The sequence below is a fragment of the Rhincodon typus genome, unplaced genomic scaffold, assembly GCF_021869965.1.
Source record: "Rhincodon typus isolate 14 unplaced genomic scaffold, sRhiTyp1.1 hic_rhity00001164, whole genome shotgun sequence".
NCBI classification, from domain to species: Eukaryota; Metazoa; Chordata; class Chondrichthyes; order Orectolobiformes; family Rhincodontidae; genus Rhincodon; species Rhincodon typus.
Window position 1 is genome coordinate 4,086 of NW_025966802.1, and position 21,683 is coordinate 25,768.

Sequence of the window (21,683 nt, forward strand, 5' to 3'; positions counted from 1 at the left end):
AAGTGGTGCAAATTCAGATTACTTTAAGAACTCTCCACTTGCGGAGATGATGCCCTCCTTTGGGTTTTCAATTCACTTCGACTTCAATTTCCTCAAGAAATGCAGATGGTTCACAGAAAGGGTGGTTGGCGTTGGCAGGCGGTGAGGGGGGTTGGTGGTAGGAATGTTCTTTTCTCCTGTGCTGCCTTAAAGGGAAGGTGGCTCAGGTAGTGTTGAAATATACTCCCAAAATGGGGAAGGAAGGGCAACTAAAGCCAGAGATCCCTGCGTGACCAAAAAAAGACAGTGAGATAAAGTAGATAAACAATGTTTAGGATATATCAGGCTAATAATAAGTGGGAGTTTGACGGATATTGACAACATAAAATAGGGATACAATTTTAAAGTAGGTGCAAAGCTCAGTCATTAGTATGGCTGCCTCACTGTGCCAGAGACCGGAGTTGAATACTACCCTCTGGCGACTGTGTGTGGAGTTTGCACATTCTCCCATGTCTGTGTGGGTTTCCTCTGTTCACTGTTTTCCTCCCACAGTCCATTGATGTGCAGGTTAGGTGAATTGGCCATGCTAAATTGAACATATTGCAGGCCAGGTGGATCAGCCATTGGAAATGCTGGGTTAAAAAGTTAGGGTACAGGGGGTGGGCCTGGTCAGGATGCTCTTTAGAGGGTCGACGGTGGGCTTGATGGACCGAATGGCCCGTTTCCACACTACAGGGGATCCTAAGATTCTGAGAGAGACTTTGAGATATGTATTTAGAAATGGTTGAAAGTGGCTGTGCAATTTGAGAAACTAGTTAAAAAGTTTGTAGGATCCTGTGCTTCATAAATTGAGACATGGAACAAAAGGAAGGAAGAAAGATATGTTGAGTCTTCATTAAACACTAGTTGACCTCAAGTCAACAAGGATGAGTAGGCTTTACAGTGGGTGCTGAAACATTTGAGAATGGCTCCAAAAATGCAGGAATTCAGTTAAATGGATAAAAGGAGAATATACCTAACTTCTTCAGTGAAGGAAAGGCAGAGGAGATTTGATAGAGGTATTTAAAATCACGAGGTGTCAAGACAAAGGGTTGAAGAACAGAACAAAAAGCAAAGTGAGGGAACATTTTCATTGCAGAATCTGGAACCAATAACCTTAACGGGTGAAGAAGGCAAATTTGACGGTGCCTTTTAAAAAAAGAGGGTAATATTTGAAGATTAAAACAAAGACTGCAGGTTAGCCGATTATTCTAGAGTGATTCTGTCCCTACCACTAGGCCAGATGGTGCCAGTTCAAGCCCTACATGATTCAGAGGTGTGTCATTGTGGTCTAGATGGGTTGCATTTTCTTCTGTGCAATAACCGTTCTGAGATTTTGAATCTACCTCGTCAGGTGCAGGATCTTACGAAATAGCAGAAGGACTCCATTACGCCCACTGAACTTGCTCTGCTATTCAACACAGTCATGGCTGATGATTATGGGTTTAGACACAATTACACCAAGATCAAAAAGTTATCTGAAACCAAAGTTTTTGTTTTAAAGAAAACTGAAAGGAAAAACATAAAAACTAAAAAAAAAAGTAGGGTTTTGGTAATTTTCATCATTACAGCAACCCCCATCAAGTCAGTTGCAGCCAAAGATGACCATATTCAGGGTTTTGTGATGATTATCTCTACAGCAAAATGTGCTCAAAACCCACTGGTATTGAAATGATCATTGCAATAAAGTCTTGCAAGTTCAGTGTGTGCTGCAAATCAGCAAGGTGAAAATTGACCGTCTGTTTAATGCTGAGACAACTTAACACCTGAAACAACACGCCCAACATCCGTGATGCTATCCACTTTGTGTTCAAAGAGGCACTGTATAGCCAGAGTAGCCTCTTTCTTTGTGTTATTTTACTATCTACTGTTATGATTGTGATCTAAAATATTACTGTCAAATCTCCGGTAGACATAAACATACACCACAAAGTTTTTGAAAAGAACACAGCAGAGCAAAAATGGTGCATTTGTGTAGAACACAAATTACTTGACTGGAGTCACCAAGTGTGCAATGCTTTCAAAGAGAGGTCACATAACCGAGTCTGTGAGTATAAAATGAACAAAGACACAGAAGAATGCAGCCTTGATCCCTTCACTCTGTAAACCCTCGCATCTAATTTTCTGAGTTGAAAACCCAATTGAAAACCTTGTCTTCACAAATGAAGGGCTTTTAAAAGTAGTCTGAATCTGCACCACTACCTCCAGAAAAAGAGAAATAAAAGAATTCAAGCCATAACTGATGCAGGAAGAAACTCAGTGCCAACAGCTTTGGTGAAAAAAGAGACTTTACTGCAGACCAGTATTTGCAACAATTAATGAATAGTTGTATTTTCCAAATATAACTGTCACTTGACCAAAGTATTTTTGAGTTGACACTCTGCAGATTTTTCTATATTCATTCGTATGTTTGGAGAAGACTGTGTGTGTGTGTCAAGAGGATAGTTCCTTCATATTTTAAATTTTGTTTATAACCTTTGCACCTTTACTCAAGTATGCCTTTTTTGCAATAAAAGAGTTCTTTGTTAATTCAAGGAACTTGAAAGCCTTGTTTCTGACACTAAGCTATACAGAGTCCATAATTTTAATTGGGAATATAACCTTCCTATTTAAATTCAAACTTTGTTACTGCCATGAAGCCCTGGCCACAGTCTACATTAAGGTAGATTAATGTACAAGAGTCCCAAGCTCTTGGTCTGAATTGCTTGACTAGACTGGACAAGTGACAATCACTGTGAAATGCTTTAAGTTTCTTTGTGCGGATACATAAATTACATATTATATATTATCAACATATTATAAACATATAAATGACACAATGTTTCTGCAAATTTCTTCACACAAGAAAGAAAAACGTAGATTTGTATAGTGTTTTTCATGACTACCAGGTGTCTCAAAACATTTTTTGTTTTAAATGTAATAACTGGTCTAGTGTAAGAAACACAATGGCCGATGTATACATAGTCTCAAATTTTCAGCTCACACTCTTGGAACTAGGAGCTCGCGATTCAAAGACGAGTGCACTACCAACAGATACGGATGTCAGGGCTGAGGATGGAAACTTGGAAGGCTCGCCATCAAAAAGCTGTTGAGACCAAGGATCAATTGAAAGGTAAATTGGAGGATTTTTGCCGGGCAAAGGACATTAAATCAAATTAACCCAAGGTGGGTACAGACTAATTGACAGAGGAGGGGCTGAACGATCTCCGTCCTGCTCCTACACACTACTGAAGGCAGTCTCAGAGCAATAGATAAATACAAGGTAGCAACTGTCTTTGCTGATTAGCAGTGTGAAATATTATGACAACTACAGATCCACCCGAGTATAATCACAGTTGTCACGCTCTGGGGTCAAATTCTGGGCTTGTTCCAAACAGCTGTCAGCAAAGCTTAATGCCAATTTTTTATCCTCCAATGTTAAACCACAGCCATTGGAGCATGATTAGAGGACTGAGTAGGGCCTTAACTGGGATGAATCCTCATTTAGTTCCTTATTAACAACTGTTGTGGTTGCAGTGGGTGACGTGGAGGTTTGGGAAAGCAATCACATACTTAAAACAGTCAACAACCTATGCAAATCACTTGCCGCGTGAATCAGAAATGCAGCCAGAGCTAGCTGGAGGGACATCAGAGAGAGCAATGTAATTGGAATTATGGAAATCATAAACAAAATGTGTGCACAATATTCGTCCAAAAATCGTTTCAACAGACTGTTTCCAAGATTCTAAGTTAAAGGACAACGCTGCCATCTATTGCTCATAAGTGCACCATGCACCCACCTGTATTCCTGAAGTGGTAAAGTAGGGAATTTCAAACTTCACACTGATGGGTGGCTTTCCCTCCTTGTCTTCAGCTTCCACACTAGGGAGCCCAAAGTGCGCTCTCATCAGATATTCCTTCCCACCCTGCAGACAAAGAGGAGAATAAAAATCAAGTCAGGCAGGCATGAGGACACTGAACAGTGATCACATTTACTGTACATCTCCAAGCAGCTCATTACTATTGCCCCATCAGAGGCACAACTTTCCCACGCACACCCAACCTCAAGCTTCAATGTTGTTAAAACTCGGGCACTAAGCTTGAACCCAACGAAAACTAGTCTAAGTTATTCAGGACACCAACCAAGGAGCAGTGGAACTGGAACAGGTAGCTAAGAACTAAAAATAAACAAGTTAGACAAAACATGCAAGTCTGCAAAACTGCAGTGGATATAGCTTAATATAGACAAGTGAGGAGTACTCACATAGGAAGGGAAATGAGCACTAAGCGGTCCCCAAACTGCCAAAGTTGAAAGAGACCTAGGGATGTTGGCATAATCAATCCTCAACAAGCACAGTACTCACAAAAACTAGTAGAATTATGAACTATACAGAAAAGAAAAGCAGATCCAGGTTAGGGAATGTGATTTACACGTATTGGGCACTGATCGGAGTGCATCTCATGTTTAGGTCACTGGACATACCAGCACGAGAGTCACAAGTGGGGTCTGGCTGTCCGTGTCAAGGGTCTGAGTCATGCGTAAAAAAATCCTGGAATGGAATATTATGGGGAGGATAATATAGGACAATACTAGGTAACAGGCAAACCCAAAAAATTACTCCAAACTAGGCTGTGAGAATAAGACAAGGGGACACTGGTTAAAATTAGTAAAAGGCATATTTAGGACTGAGGTCAGCGAGTTCTCTACAAAGAAAGATCAACACATCGAATCGACCCAGACAGACCAGTAAAGCCAAAAACCTGAGACCATTTAAGAAATAAATGGGTGCCATTAATCATCAAGTGTTTCTCGAGAGAGGAGTTAAGATGAATCTAATCTTTACAATCACACAACAACAGGACACTTATTTACCTATTAGGTACCAGAATTGAGACTACTGCAAAAGGAAATTCAGTTCCGGAAGTTACAACTTAGATTTAAAAGTCTGGTGAAAAGTAAATAACTAATGCATAGGACATCAGAGTAGTTTCGCAGCGGTTAGAAGTGGGCAGTGGTGTGCCATACAGCAAAGACGGCAAAATAAATAATTTCAGGAACTAAAGAAATAGAGGTACGAAGCAAGAAACTAAGGAGCACGTCAACACTGAAGGATGATAATGGAATAGTTTAGGTTAGATGGGCTTCAGATTGGTTTCACAGGTCAGCGCAACATCGAGGGCCGAAGGGCCTGTACTGCGCTGTAATGTTCTATGTTCTATGTTCTATGAATAAGTTGGATAGATGGCAAGGAAAGGGGATAAAAGGGATATGGGAAGAGGATGGCACATGTGATAAGGATTACTGAAGAATAAACAGTACGATGTTCACAATTGTGGAGTACGCATTCCAGAACAAATTGTGTGTGCATGCGCGTGTTGGGTCTAAGGATCTGTAGAAATGGCATACCTTACACACTAAACATTACTGATCTGTGTTGCAATTTGAATTGGAATGTAGGGTGAAGTTTGGACAAGCAACCAAATTACAAGGAATACATTTCACAGAAACAAGACATCAGTCCAACCAGTTCATGCTGAAATTTACTCTCCACTCGAGCATCTTCCCTACCCCTCATTTATATCTGTTTGAGGAAGTGTCATATTGGACTTCAAATGCTGACTTTGTTCTTCTCTCTACAGATGCTGCCAGCATCTGCGGTACTTTGCTTTTATTTAAAGTTATTACTACAGCTATTAATATAATCCTGTACAATTCTCCCTCATCTGCTCATCTAATTTCCCCTGAAATAGATCATTATCACTTGCTTCAACCACTCTGTGGTAGCTAGTTCCATATTCTCAGCACACTGAATTCTTTATTTGAATACTTAAATATTTTATATTGTTGATCTCCAACTTTGTGTTTGCCACAAACAGAAACGAAAAGTCCATTCAAAACCTTATATAATTTGAAAGGCATCTTTTAAGTCACTGCTTCAAGAGAAATGGGGCCGAAACTTTCCATCTCTCAATGGGTAAAACCCCACATCTATGGGATCATCCTTACACATCAGAGGGCAGTCAAGTGTCAACCCACACTGCCATGCATCTGGGGTCACATGGAGGCCAGATCAGGCAAAGACACCAGATTTCATTCCCTAAAGGTCATTCGTGAATGAGATGAGTTTTTACAATATTCAACAATAGTCTCCTAGTCATCCTTACTACAACTGACTTTATATTCCAGCTCTTTAAGTGAAATTAAATTCCAGCTAAGCCCTCAAAGAATTTACCTGGGTCTCCAGATTACGCATCCAGTGACAATACCACTAAAGACAGCATTGCCATAAAAAGGAACTAGGTGTCATTGGACTGATGCATCCTGTTAATGGAAAATACCAGTTGCTTAGGTACTCTGTTGTAACACTAGACATCCTACTTACCGCAACTGAGCAAATCATTTATGAATTTCAGATCTAGCAAGATGCCAGATACAGTCTGTACATCCCAATAACAGGTTGGTCGAATCAAACAGCATGCTCCTACGGTTGTTGTTAACAGGTAAGAGTACAGACTAACTTTTTCAAGCAAGGGTCCACATTTTCTTTCCCCTGCCCCCTCAACTCAAACAGCTGCTCAACAAATTTTGCAAAAAACATTAAACATGTCATATTAAACATGAATTTCAAAAGAAAATTGGAGGTATGAAGAAAATGGTTTGCTGAGAAAAAAGTGAAAACAATAAATTGATATTTTAAAAATGAGCAATTAGTAAAGAAAGCCATTGTTGTCAACAGCAGAACTAAATGATAAAACCTTTTCCTTTTAAGCAGTTTCACTGAAGAAGCAATATTTGACAGAGACAGCATCGAGGCATAGCTAATGTCGGTCTTGCACTCTCCTCTAATGACACACAGAGAGCTGGGCTCAGTCAGTCCGTACTAGGGTGGGGGACAGAAACAGGTTGCCTTTCAACCTGGGTTTTTTGCTTCTCCTGCGAGCTGTGTGGATAGGTTTTTGGAAAAGAAACAAAGAACGAGAAGGCAGATCTGGACATGTCTCTGGCTCGGTTCCAGTCTCCCAGTTTACACACCCTGTGTCTCTCTCACTTGTGCACTGGTGTCTGTCACCATAAGATCCCCTCCACCCACTGTCACAACTGCTTCTCCATCCCTCGTTCTCACTGTATGGATCTCATGAGGTCTGGAGTCTATCTCAAGGACTTGCATGGCAACTCCCTCTTGATCATATACCACTGTGCCATCACCTCTGCTGGCGAGACAAGACAAGGTCAGAAGTCACACAACACCAGGTTATAGTCCAACAGATTTATTTGAAATCACAAGCTTTTGGAGAGCATAACCGGTGTCATGTGACTTCTGACCTTATCAACACCAGTCCAACACTGGCATCTGCACCTCATACTCAAGAGTGGCAAATGGTGGCATTCCTTGGTGTGTGTCAGCGTCTTTCTGTTTGTCCCTCAGCCTCTCTCTTTCTTTCTGTGTCCGGCCTTTCGTCTTGCATAACCCACCTGTCTATCTGCTCACTCATCCGTCCCTCAATCTCTCATAGACCCCATCTGTCTGTCCATCCCTCAGTCTTCCAGAGTCCCTATCTGTCCACCCTCAGTCTCATACAGACTCTCTGCCCAGCCTGTCTGTCTGCTGCAGTGCCAACTAATTTAAGATAATTGATCAAGCTTCACGCATGGCTAATTAAAATATACAAGAAATAACAGGGTTCCATGATTGGCAACAAAAGGAACTTGCTCATGCCTTGCAGCCGAATTGAATTAGCCAGGAGACTTGGGAACCTATAGTATCCTGTTTCTTGTCGATGCTTCGACCAAACAGAGTCAGCAAATCAACACCCTGCTCACCATGGTATAAACTGTAATTGTTTGAAATATGGCATTCTTTCATTTTCCTCATCAGTGCAACAGGTCTCTCTCATCAGCAATTTACTAATTTATAACATGGTATTTATGCTAACTGTTCACAGCCTTGAATTACTGTCTAAGTAAAGTTCAGTACAAGCTCAGCATAACCTCCCCAGATTTCAAATTCTATCCTCTACAAAGTAGCTTGCCTTTTTATAGCCTTAATGACTTGAGAGGACATTTGGTGATTTGCATATTCCTTTTCTCAAACCCTATCTGCCATGTCATAACATGTCCAGACAGGTTGATTCAAGTAACTAGCAGGTGCCCTAGTCTCTTTCATTATTGACCATCCCCTTCTCCAATTTGATGCCTGTTACAATTTAGAAATTGTGCTTTAAATTCCAAGTTGAAAATGTTGACAAAACGTCAAAACCAGTGGTCCCAGCATCGCTCCCTCTGAGAAGAAAGTTTCCATCTCTGTCATTCCAAATAAAGCTTTGCCCCTATTCTGTTTCCTGTTAACTGTTAGCAGCAGTTACTGATTACAACCAGGGCATTGACAGGGCTGGTTTTCTCTTTACTTTAGACGAAGAGTGACCTAACTGGGCTGATAACGATGATGCAAGTAATGTTTAAGCTTGATAGCGAGAAACCAGTCCCACTGATGGAGAGAGCAGAAATCTTAAAATTAGAATTAGACTGGTCAGGGCAATATCCAATAGCACTTCCTCATATAAAAACTGTTGACATTGGGGCAATTAAAACTAATTAAATGTTCTGATCAGATTTTTCTTAAGCAAGGGTATTAATACTTATGAAACCAAAGAAATTAAAACAAGTTAAAATACTGATCAGCCGTGATCTATTTGAATGGTGAAACAGGTGCTGAGCCTTCAAGGCTGTTTCTACACATATTTCACAGGCTTGCTTTTTAAACAGTCTTTACTATATACAAAAGATACATTCCATCCATCTGCTTTGGTTCGAGAACCCTAACATCCATGCTGAACAAAATCTATCAAGCTACTTTAAAATTTTTAATCATCACACTGAGAACTACTAAGAAGGATCCTTACCGGAAATGACTTGATTGACCACACTATTTCACTGCTTTCTGGCACCCACTTCACGTTACCCACCGTGGTCTTAAACTTGGGCGAGTCTGCATCGTTTGGGACTGGAATGTGGATCTCAACATTGTTGGCTGTCGACCTACGTTTGAACTGACTTTTTGCCTGGAGAAGGAGACAAATTGTAGTTTTTGATGCCTTTTCATTGGAAATGCAAAAACACAGCTTGTGACTATTCAATTAAAGTCACACGTTCTGTTATGCACACAAATCAGAGGTACAATTCGACATGCATTTGATTGACACCAGAACTGTACAAACAATACAAGTGTAACTTACACCAAAACCAGTGCCAACTGGTTAATATAGGGGGAGCTCAATTTCTGAGACGAGAGGCTCCTAAGAGGAGAGATCTAATAGAATGGGTCAATATTCTCTGGGATTTAGAAGAATGCGAGATGATCTCATTCACAAGTATAAAATTTTTAAGAGAATTTTGTAGAATAGTTGCAGAGAGGCTGTTTCCCCAGATTGAAGTGGGGAGGCGGAAGCAGAGGCTGGTACAGACACTGTCCACATCAGCATATACTTTGACAAAGACTCACTATGGCCTGTACCTCCAATTCGGAGTTCCAATCAGACTGGCAGCTGGATTCCACTACTCACACCAGGTGAACTGCTGCTTCAGGCAACAGCATTCCTCTTTGTTGTTACCATTCTGCAATTTTGTACTATCCTTGCAGCATGATCCTCAAAGCTCAATGCTGGGTGAGTGTTAAATCACTGCATGTTACACAGAAACTAAGGAGTGACAATCACAAGATTGCCGCTCCACATGAAAACACCCAGTATTAGAAACAAACAAAAAAAAAGTGCTGGAGATCACAGCGGGTGACTTGCTGTGATTTCCAGCACGTTTTGTTTTCAGTACAGATTCCAGCATCTGCAGTAATTTGCTCCTACTGACTGGTACTACCTCTGGGACTGTCAAAGCACAGCCTTCGAAATTAGAAAATTGTAAAGCACAATGGCCACAGAGGAGTTCTGAATCAGAAGAGAGTCAGGAGAAGACAGGGCGGTAAGCTTAAACAATTAGTGTGTGAAGATCACCAAAGATGGGGACATGGAGGCAGAACGTTTGTGAGGTGGTGTCAGTGGGCAGGTTGGTTGGGAGAGGCAGTCAGGGGTCTAGTCGGCAGGAAAAAGGGGAGTAGTTATGGGGAGCAGGGGATAGATGGGGTGTTCAGGGAAGGGGCAGTTCAGGGTGGTCAACAGGTATCAGTCAGATTGGTCTGGAAGCAGGGAGAGAAACTTACTTTCGGCCCCAATGTCAGTCCTGTGTCTGGTTTCCAACAATCCAAACACAAAAGACTTGACATTTTAAAAACTGCATATCGCGGAGGCGGGGATATAGTTTTATATACTATGTGGCTGGTCTTGGAAGTCACAAATCGAATACAGATTGCACATGAGTTTTTGATAGGGTGGAGTGTGTTTTGCAAAAGGTGTCACAACCATGTGGAATAGGGTGGATGGAACTACAGATCTTCTAGCTGTCACTATTTTTATGTTCTTTTAGACCAGTATTATTCATGCCAGAGATTATGTAAGGAGTTGAGAGAGTTTGGTTTTAACTATGAACTAAAGTGATATCTGGACCGCAATGGGAATTCTAAAGTAGGTAGCATAGAATCATATGGCACAGAAACAGACCCTTCGGTCCAACCAGTCCATGCCGAACATAATCCCAAACTAAACTAGTATCCCCTGCCTGCTCCTGCACCATATCCCTCCAAACCTTTCAAGCATAATGGTTAATTGTATTTTTTACTCTTCCATTCTCAATCATAACTTCATAATAAAATTCATTAACAAAGATGTTACTGGTTAAGTTTATTTCCCATGGTTTACAACTGATTTGTCACGGTTAGATCAGTGTTTCTGAAAGCTCTATGGAAGCAGAATATTTCAGAAAATGATTAGGTCACTCACTCAAAGATCCATTTGCAAGCTTGCATGTGGGAAGAAAAGTAGCTGACCTTAATCATGTACTCTATTCGACTGTGGGAGTGCTTCTCAATCACTGACTCGATCCAGATCAGAGGCTTGACCTGGTGATCAAAAAGATGCAGAAGTGTTAACACCAGCTGTGATTTTGAATGGGCAAGGTGCAACAGTCCCTATCACAGGGTCAGTACTCATCTGTGCTAAATGAAAAAGTCCACACGTTAATGCAAGAATATGATTGAGTATTGCTGCTCTAAAGACACACATGAAGAAACCTCTGCTGCACGTGTTTCAGAGATGCAGTGCCTTTAAAGAATATCAGTAAATTCAGTGCATACACTTCCTAGGTCATTAACACAGTCATTGGTGTTAGTGGTACCCTCAAATACCATAAAAAGCCTGTAAACTCCTTGGGCTGCGAACACGAATTTCAAAACTGGCAATTTATTTTCAAGATGGCATTTATGCCTAATCATCAAGTACAGCCCTTTACTCACAATTAACTGTTGATTTGTGTGCTAGGACAACACAAGGGTGCCTAGTCATACATTGTGTTCATTCCATAATTATAGCTTGGCACGTCAATCCAATAAAACAAGGCAAACAAAGGGTTTTGCCCAAAGTTGAAAAGTTATGTTTCATACAGACCTCTGGAACTTTTACATCTGAACATGGGATAAAAGCAGCATTGCAGCGCAAATCAAGCCACAGGTCCTGACCCTCATTTTTATCACAACTGTAACCTGCCTGAACTGACCAACTAAAACTCTGCAAATATGTGTTAACCGCCCCCAAACTCTCACATGACCACAGTCCCACCTACTGTCATCCTCATAACCCAGGCAACAGTCCCATTCCCATTGACAACCCCAATCTATTCATAACAGTTTTCACTCATTGAAGATCCAAATTCACTGAACTGAGATAACAAATTCCCCTATTCTACCACTATCCAATCTAGATACTCTAAATGACCACTCCAAAAAAGGTCAGCACTAGTCTTGATTCGGATTTAGGATGTTTCACTGGAGTCAGATTCTGCTGAGCAGAAACATCCAGTAAAGTCCTACTGGTGCGATTACATTACAGGCTTTCAAGTACTGATGTTTCAGATTTGATTCAGTGGTTTTAACAAGTATAATATCCAATTAACTAATCCAAGGGGCAATCATTCACGCATCTGAACATACAAGTGAGGAGGAATAGGCCATTCAGCCCTTTGAACCTGCTCCACCATTCACTAAGATCATGGCTATCTGTCACTCCACATTCCTTCCAACACCACACCCCAATAACTTTTCACCTCCTTTTCATTTATCTCTGCCTTAAAAATATTTCAAGAGTCTGGTACCACTGCCTTTTAAAGAAGAGAGTTCCAAAGACCTACGTCTTCCATCTGTTTTAAAAAAATCTGTTTTAAATGAGCGACTGTTTTTTTTTTTTAAAAACCAAGAACGTTAGTTCGGGATTCTCACAAGAGGAAATGACCCTTCCACATCCACCCTGTCAACACCTCTCAGACTCTTGCATATTTTAAATCAAGTCACCTCTTACTCTTCTAAATTCCACCACATACAAGCCAGATCTACCCAACCTCTCTTCATAAGACAACTTAACCATTCCAAGTATTAGTCTAGAAAATCTCCAAATTTCTTCCAATGCATTTGTATCCTTCCTTAATTAAGATGACCAGTGTGATACACAGTACTCTAGATGTAGTCTCAGCAGCATCTTGTACAATTGAAGCATTACCCCGCCATTTGCTATTTTTCCAATCTGATGGAAACTTCTTTAAACCTCAGGAATTTTGGAACATTAAAAGCTTTGCAGAAGAGGAGAGTGCCACCATGTATTTATTCACCAGCAAGTGAGCAACTTATTGAAGTAACTGGCAACGCACGGGATCATAATACTGGTAATTCGTTGGGAATCTTAATCTAATGATTTCCCTAAGGTAATAGACAGACACAATGTAGGTTGCACATTATTCACATGCTGATGGTTACCTACACAGCTGTGCCCAGCTTAGTACTTACATGTGTGTTCAAACGGTAGGACATCAACTCAAACTCTCCATCAGGGGGAATGAAAGAAATGGTTCTGTCATTTTCAAATCTAGAGAGACGTACACATTGGTGAAATTTCACGTCTTCCAATTCCACAGATTTGCTTTTCCCTCCTGCCTCAAGAAAGAAAGGAAAACATTTTAACACAGCCTTGGTGCTGACACATCAAACTTTTTTTTCAACAGACAAAAATTCAAAGATTTTGCAGATTGCTTTCTGGAAATGACAGGAACAGTAAAAGAACCAACACTTAGTTGTAACTTTATAAATCAGAAATTTCTCAATGCAAAGAGAAATTGCAGCAGAAAATCTAAAACTTCATTCTGGACCAGAGATAAATGCCATTCCAACATCCTTTTACACACAGAATTACAATACACCAATAAACCGCGATCATGTCCACACAGATTGGCATCTTAGTAGTCTTATGCACAAAGATTTATGTCCTCTTCCAATTTTCACTCCTCTGCATGATTTTAAATGCCATCTCACAGTTAAACTTATCTATATTTTCTTAAAGGAATGCCATCCTGCTGTTATCTAGTCATGAGGAATCTCTGATAAACTGAATAAAATATCAATTATAGTTTCATTCATTTCAGTCCTCATCTCAGTTTTGGCGCTCACGTGAAAGTATTTCAACAGAGACTTACTTAAAAAGGTGTAGCTTATTCATTACCAGATATTCAGTAATATACCCAGATCCTTCCATGCCATTCCAGGAAAATGGACGTATTTACTCAGTCAGCATCTCCCTTTTTGCCTTTGCAGATGTGCATCAATAACTAAGTCAGTCCTTTTGTAGCCCCCAGATTGCTTTTTGTTATCAGGGGGCAGGCGTGAACTAAGTGGGATACTTGCTGCCAGGTGTGAAGCACCCTTCAGATGAGCACACTTGGGAAAACTCCCTTGAATGGAAAGAGTGGAACTACACTTTATACTATATGGACAAGACAGAAATATTCCACACCAACCCCTTTTGAATGGTTTATGCCTATTTCTGACAAATGTCAAAATAGTTTTTAAATGATGTTAGTGCATGGGATATTGTTTGGTCAACTTGGGGATGTGTACAGGTTTTCCGCAAGTGCAACTCATTTCTTCCTTGACCAGAGGAACAGAAACATATAAACAAGGCAAAATTAATTTCACTCTCTGCTGTGAAAATCATTCTCCCCGCCTAGCCAAAAGTGGAGCCACTCTGGAAAATACATCTGTGAACTCAAGCGTTCTGGTACCTGCAAGCCAGGTCACAGCATCAGTGGTTGCATACATCTGCACAGGTTCTCTTCGTTATAGACTGAATACAACACATCATATCAACAGGTCACCGCTTCACTCCCCCACACAAATAAGCATCTCGTGGAAAACGCAATTATTGACTGACTGCAGTGTTTTCATTAGAGCGCTGCTTTGGTTAAACAAACAGCCACTTTAATCCAGTGAAATTACAAGGCACAAAACAGGTCAGCAACCTGCCAAATGGCTTGGCGCAAGTCAATTTGCTCCTAATTGCAGGAAGCATAAGGACTGCTGGCACAAACAAGGCAGCTGGTGGTTTGTGGGCAAGAGATCACTTCTGGCCAATACATCGTCTGGAAATTAATTGGTTTTGTAAAGAATAACATTTGGCTTTTTAGAGAAGTAAGCAATCTGGTTTATTTTGTAAAGGTTATATACATTCTTTTTGCAGCAGTGGCAGCAATGAACAGCCAGACAACTGGAAAGTTTGCAGATCAGTACATAGTTTTGACTCTGTTTAGTTGGCTATAGTACACCAGAAGGGTAGGGGAGTTCTCAGTAGTATCTTGGCCAGTGTTTGTCCCACAATAAACATGAGCTGAATGCTGATAACAGTGGTGCAAAATTGGCTAAGGAATAGGAGGAAGAAAACAATGGTAATTGGGTGTTTGGCCGACAAGAGAGAATAGGTTTGTATTAGAACAAATCCTGGTCTCATTTTACATAGGTGACCAGGAATTGGGAATAGGTAGTGTATCTTCAGAAGTCTGCGAATAATACTACTTACAACATGCTCATGCTTCGTAAGCCTAACAGAAGCATACTTTTAAAGGGGTTTGATAGGGTAGACACTGAGTGGGTGTTTTTGCCAGCTGGGCAATCTAGAACAAAAGAACATGGTCTCTGGGTAAGGGGTCAATTATATAAGACCGAGATGAGGACTTATGAATCTTTAGAATTCTCCACATCAGCGTTGAGGATGTGCCATTACTGAAAAATATTGAAGGCCAAGTCTGACTGATTTCTGGTCTCCGAATTGAGGGATATAGGGAGAGGGTGGGAAATTGGAGTCGAAGACACAATGTTCAAGCAGGGTCAGATTACTCCTGCTCCTTTCTAATGCTCTTGTGAGCTTCACAAGGATACAGACAGACTGGTAAAATGGGCAGATACATCACAGATGAAATTACTCTGGGCAATTGTGAAATGATGCACTAAGAAACAATGTGGCAAGCAATGCTATCTAAAATGCTGCAAGAACAAAGGGACATGGGCTTAGTACTCAAATATTTGAAGACAAAATGGCAACTTGAAGTTAGTCAAGGAAATCTCGTGGAATATTTGGTTTTACAAATAGGGGAACAGAATTTCTGAAACAAGGAATTAGTGTTAAACCTTTACAAATCTCAAGTTAGCCTCAGCTATCTGGGCACCATACTTTAAGGACATCAAGGTCCTGAAATGGGTACAAAGGAGCCTCAGCATCACTTAAGCCACAGTCCACAGAGGGTATACACCTCTGTAAGCCAACATGATTGTATAGCCTAATGGGCACCATTCTGCACCAAGCTAGAAACAGGCAAGCTTCCACGAACTAGCACAGCCAGTATGGAAATTGATGGTTTAATCAACCATATCATCTTCACCCAAGTCGTCAAGCACACTGAGCTAACTGACCCTCTCAGATAGGGATGACGGAATTCAGTTACATGGAGTGATGAGAGGAAGCAGGGATTGTTCTCCTTATGGTAGAGAACATTAAGGGGAATCCTCAGATAGGCATTCAAAGTTATGAGTGGCTTCGATACAGTAAGTAGAAAGAAACTAAATCCTTTGGCAAAGGACCGACAACCAGACATCTAAGACTGAAAATAACCTGGGAGATATCACAGAGGATTGTTAAGATCTGAATGCACTGCCTGAAAAGGTGGTGGAATAAGGTTGGCCACGTACTGAAGAAAATTTGCCAGGTGATCAGGGAAAAAAAAAAACCTGAATTTGTCAGCTCTTTGAAACAGCCAACACATGCAACCCCTACTATTTCCAGCTTTTCATCATTTACAAATACTCTAATGGACCATTAGGTCCAAGCAGCAGCAAGGTAAATGAGCAGCTCAATATTGAGTAAGCTGACAAAGAAACATTGACCTTCCTGCTCTTTTTCCGACAGTGTTATTGGATTTTTACATCTTTCCAAGAGGGCACGGCTGGAACATTCAGCCCCATTTCCTCCGAATTTCATTGGGTTGGTAGTTTCAGTTTTACAAACTATATTCTTCATTTATTAAAAAGGAGTAAAACAACTCAAATAGGAAACTGCCCAAGCTTCCCTATGCTAAATCCCACAAGTATAGGGCATAGTTTTAGCCATGTCTTTACATAAAACAAACAGAAGGATTCGCCTCCTGATACACAATTAACACTTTGACATAATAACTAAAAGAATACTCACGGCCTGTGTTTTCAAACAACACTTTGTCATTTAGACCAAGCCTCAACTCTGGCATGCCCGATAGAAATACTCTCATTTTGATAGAGCCTACTATTTCACTACGTAACACATTTCCATTAGCACTAACCTAGAGGGAGAGAAAATAAGATGACAATAACTGCAGAACTGATTCACGTGGATTTCCATTTCAAACTAAGTGTATAAAAGGCTTTACTAGTGCAATCTAGAAAACCAAATCATGAAATATTCAAGCATTGATAACGTGGGATGGCACTTCAATAAACATTCAAGAAATCAAGTTTAGCTTTTTTAATGCTCAGCAAGTTGAGCAGCATCAAAATGAGAAATGGAAACTTTTTAATTCTTTTGCTGGGACTTTAAGGGCAGTCTCTACTATGCCGAGCTTTGGACAGCTGCCTCAACAATACCCAACTTCTACTGAATATTCACTGCCTCAGAATGACATCTGTTGCCTGCATTTGTACCTTTTCAGATGGCATTACCAATTTATAATCAGCAGTTCCACTGATTACCAGTACTGACAGGCTGAAGCAGGATTCTTACAGTTTGTATATTATCCAACTAGCAAGGGGCAGAATCATAACTAGGATTCAGAAGTGAGTGCACTCATCCACTGTAGAAAGCTGCCGTGATACTACTAAAAAATGTTTTTGTATCCCATATACCCTAAGGTATCAATGTTCCCTTTAAAATGTTGTTGTGTACAGCCCATAGTATTAGCCTGCAGCTTGTTTAAATTTCACAGCACAGCTGCACATGCCTCATATTTGTGACAAAGTAGCAGACACAGCTCAATAGAACACATTTGCACCTGTACGTCATCCACAGTTCCTTGGCCAAGTAGATAGACCAAAGTGGGGGAAAAGCCACGAGTTCACTTGAAATGCATACAAGTTGCCCATTTAAGTGAAAGAGCTTGGAAGCAGGTCTCAGCACTCTTAAGGGATGATCCATGGGCGGTAAAAAGGCTTCATTAACAGCAAAGCCACTCGCATGCTGAAGGATCTGAACATTACCAATGCCTGGTAATTCAATCAATAATGCTGCTCGTTTTCACAGATTTGAGTTTTCTCTCCTCCCTCTCCCAAATGAAATGGAAGTCTTCAATGTTGGTAAGCATGACTGGTCCATGGAGAACGAACTTACCAATAGGTTGACAGATTCAATAACGTCGAGAAACACTTCATTTTTCCGATACTTAATCCCCTCTGATCTCCAAGATACAGCATTAGTAACTGTTGCTGGTGGACGGGGAGCCCCAGTGTCCAGCTTATGACCTTCCTGTGTGATGTACCTAAGATGGAATGAACACAGGTTACAGATTCATCCAATAAAGGGCGACTTAGCAACTGACACCCAGACGTTGAACTTCTACAGCAGTCACATTTCTTCAATCTAACTACAGCGCTGTTTCCAGTCCTAACACTTTGTTGGTGTTGAATGGGTAAATATTGCTTGGATTTCACAAGTCAGTAGCAATATATAGGCATATCCCACTGATTACATTTAAAACTATACTCATTTGTTGCCTGCAGCTGCAGCAGATTGCTCTCCTGGCTGCTGTGTGGATTCATTGGCAGGGTGAGCAGAGCCCTGTGGCATAGCACAATTCTGGAATGCCATTTCTCATTTGATGTGAAGAGCTGAAGACAAGCCCCTAGAGGCTCACCTTCGGCCTAATGATAAAATAGTTAGACTATTACTGAAATGTTTTCTTCAGTGCATTTCTAATTTGAGCGATCCCTACTCCAGCACCTTCCCACTACCCAACCAGCAGCCCCTACTTCTAGCTCTGCTCACCCATTTGTTTCCCCTTGTGGACATCCCCAGCCCAACTCTCATTCACCGATCCTACGCACCATAGCTTTGCTCTCCCCAACTCACTGTTACTGGGACCTCAAAATCCAGGCCTACGTTTTGCTGAAAACAGAAAATGCTGGGAATCTCAGCAGGTCAGGCAGCATCCGTGGAGAGAGAGGGAGCAAGCCAACTTTGAGTCTAGATATCTCTTCACCAATACCAGCAATTCCACTGTGCCACCAAGCTGCCCACGCCATTCAAAGAGAGAAGTTCACCACATTCTCAAGGGCAACTTTTCCAGCAGTGCCCACAGCTCAAGAATTATTCTCTATTTCAACATGGTAAAACATCGGTACCAGAAACTATGCACTTTGGAACTTATCGTTATAAACACTGCATTCTGTTTTGGGGGCTTTTCTGAGGGGTTTGGATAAACTTTATTTCACTTTGGAGCAGCAGGATGGGTTTGCTAGAGTGGCAGAAGACAAGAAGTGGCATTCACTAAAGGGTCACTTAGACAAGTCCAGGAAGAGCTCCCAGACCGGGTGGGTGGTCTCATTAAAGTGCACTGTGAAATGGCCAGACAGTAACTGCAGCCAACCATCCAGAGAAAAACAAACTATTACTGAGTAACAGCATTATGGAAAAGGGAAGGAGTACCTGCATTTCATTAGCAATTATTTTCATTGGCAAATGGCAACTTCATTTTAAAAACTATTCACTCAGCAAATAATATGCCACTATTGCATCCTGTGACCAAACAGTAATAACCAGAAGAATAAAAGAGAAATGGAAAGGGGCAGAGTAAAACGAACAAATAATCTGCAATGTTTATATTCTTTATGACCAAGCAATACCAATTAAAGATGTAAATGAAAGCCATGGTATTTGGGGCAGATTTTTGCCCCTACCCAAAAACAAATACAACTTCGACACTATAGAAGAGCAAATCCAGGTTTACATTAATACACATAGGGTGTACACAAACCCACTTATATCACAAGATTTTCTATTTGCAATATTCCTATCATGGTCAGGGGAAAACTACAACATCCAGCCTGTGCCAACTCTCACAGAATGATTCCGCACTATCCCCATTTCTCTGTATTTGCCCAATATTTTTATAATGTTTCAACAAACATTCATCCTCTTCTTTACCAAAAGTTACAGGATCGTTTCCAGTTTCCAGATCTAAACGAATTGCTCAAGGGAAAAGAATCTTAACCTGTCTCTTTGTCTGCCCTGTGATTCATTTAAATCAGCTGTCGTCTAATCACTAATACCAGAACAAGTGAAAATCGTCTTTACTTATTCACCTCTCAAAGCTCTGGAATTTTGGACATGTCAGATCTCCTGTTAACTTTCTCTGTTCTATTCTCAGGAGTGCTATCCTTTGTTACAGTTGCTAATTCTGGTTGGATGCACTTCCATTGGTGTCATTACAGGATGCCCAGTCTCCAAATGCCCCACCCTTGGTATTCAATTCCCAAAGTTGCTGGGCCACATTTGGAGGGTTGATAGACTCACATTGTGCCAGTACCCTTCAGATCAAAAGGAAGCAAGGACAAGAGGATTAAAAGCAGTAAGCCACCCTATCACCTCTGCTTCCTGTAGCCAGCTCTCATTATTATTGGATAACCTCCTCAGACATGCAACAGCAGTGAAGCTTTCAGAACCCAAGCCAGACAGGTTGGTTTGCTGACTTCAACATCTAGAGTCCATAAGTGGTTGCGGCCACATGCCAAAGGGTATTGTTTGGCCAGTTCAGCTGTTGCTGAAAGACACACTCTGCCTTTCTTGCCTGAGAATATGATCAGTGGCCATTAGTCAGCACAGTGAAGTGGGAGCTAAAAACCAAGCAGTGGGAAATGAAACAGTTGCACAAAGAATGTGGACTAGTCCAGGTAAAGTGAAATCTAGATAGAGCAAAATCAGGCAAAAATCTAAAACCAAATCACACAGGAACAAAAACAGAAGTGGCTGGAAAAGCTTAGCAGGTCTGCCAGCATCTGTGAAGAAAAAAATCAGAGTTAACGTTTCGGGACCGGTGACCCTTCCTCAGAAACAAATCTCACAGACTGGGACAGGTGACTAAAAGATTAAACAAATAAGTAGGGAATTCCAAAAGTTAGGGCCCTGGGTGCCAAAGGTATTTGTCAATGATGAATTATGGAGAAATGACAATCAGGGTACACAAAGTTAGAATTGCAGGCTGCAGGAGCATCAATAGCTCACAGCATTGTATGGTTGGACTAGGGAGATATAGAGAGGAGTGAGGTCATTGAGGAACCTGAAAGCAAAGATGGGATTTCTTTTCTTAAAAAAAAAAGCACACGTTTCTATAGTGAAACAACGGTCTCCTGAAATAGCCTACTAAGAGTCCAGCACATTGCTCTGTGTCTGGAATCACAAGCAGTCCAGACCAGGTAAAACTTCCTTCCCTGAAGGTTATTAGTGAACTTAATATGTTAACAACATTTCAGCAGTTTCATTATTAATAAGGTGCTAATGCTTTATTCCAGAGTTATTAATAAATAAAATTTAAATTCCCCTAGCTGGTGTGATGGCATTTAAACTCATGCACTTGAATGATCACTCTACACCTCTAAACCAATGGTCCAGGAACATCGCCTCTATGGCGCTACACCCTTAACATGTAGACCAGTGAACAGATGGGTGAGCACAAACAGGACTTGTGCATTCTAGGAAACAGACAGCAGAGTTCTAGATAGACTCAAGGATATGGAGGGTGGATTAGGTCTGGATGAAATCAAAGTCAGACATGAGGACAAGCTGGCAGACAGAGATCAACACACTGCCAATGTGGCCATGCCCAGAAACAGATCAGCATTGTTTCTCACATCACCAAGTTACAAAGGTCTGCTTTAAGGTGACCAAACTGCCAGGGCAACACTGGGGCACTACAACTGACCTTGAAGAGTTGGGTCTTTGGCCCATCCATGCTTCAAGGCTCTCAGACATTTGCTCAAAACCACAGTGTCCAACTGTATACCATCCCTGACAGTTTGAACTTTGAAACCTGGTAAATAGCTGAATTCAAACCTAACTCCAATGCAAAAGATTCATCCATTCTCATCCTCCCATCCCAGAGAGGAGGAGGAGGGAAAAATATCACCAGCCATAATCCTAGATTGAATTCTGTCACTACTTTTAACATGCATTCTGTCACTACTTTTAACATG

At 41.0% G+C, this 21,683-nt stretch overlaps 1 protein-coding gene across 1 annotated transcript in view; it reads right to left on the reverse strand.

Annotated features, from left to right (window-relative positions):
• Positions 1-2,633: 2,633 nt before the first annotated feature.
• LOC109919334 (AP-1 complex subunit mu-1) overlaps positions 2,634-21,683 on the reverse strand; it is a 22,021-nt gene continuing 2,971 nt past the window's right edge. The window contains exons 3-9 of the mRNA XM_048592407.1: positions 17,827-17,974; positions 16,660-16,786; positions 12,936-13,078; positions 10,932-11,003; positions 8,899-9,057; positions 3,798-3,923; positions 2,634-3,103 (exon numbers count right to left, since the gene is read on the reverse strand). Coding sequence (XP_048448364.1) covers positions 2,993-3,103; positions 3,798-3,923; positions 8,899-9,057; positions 10,932-11,003; positions 12,936-13,078; positions 16,660-16,786; positions 17,827-17,974 — 886 coding nt within the window. The 3' untranslated portion in view covers positions 2,634-2,992. The remainder of the gene's footprint in view (positions 3,104-3,797; positions 3,924-8,898; positions 9,058-10,931; positions 11,004-12,935; positions 13,079-16,659; positions 16,787-17,826; positions 17,975-21,683) is intronic.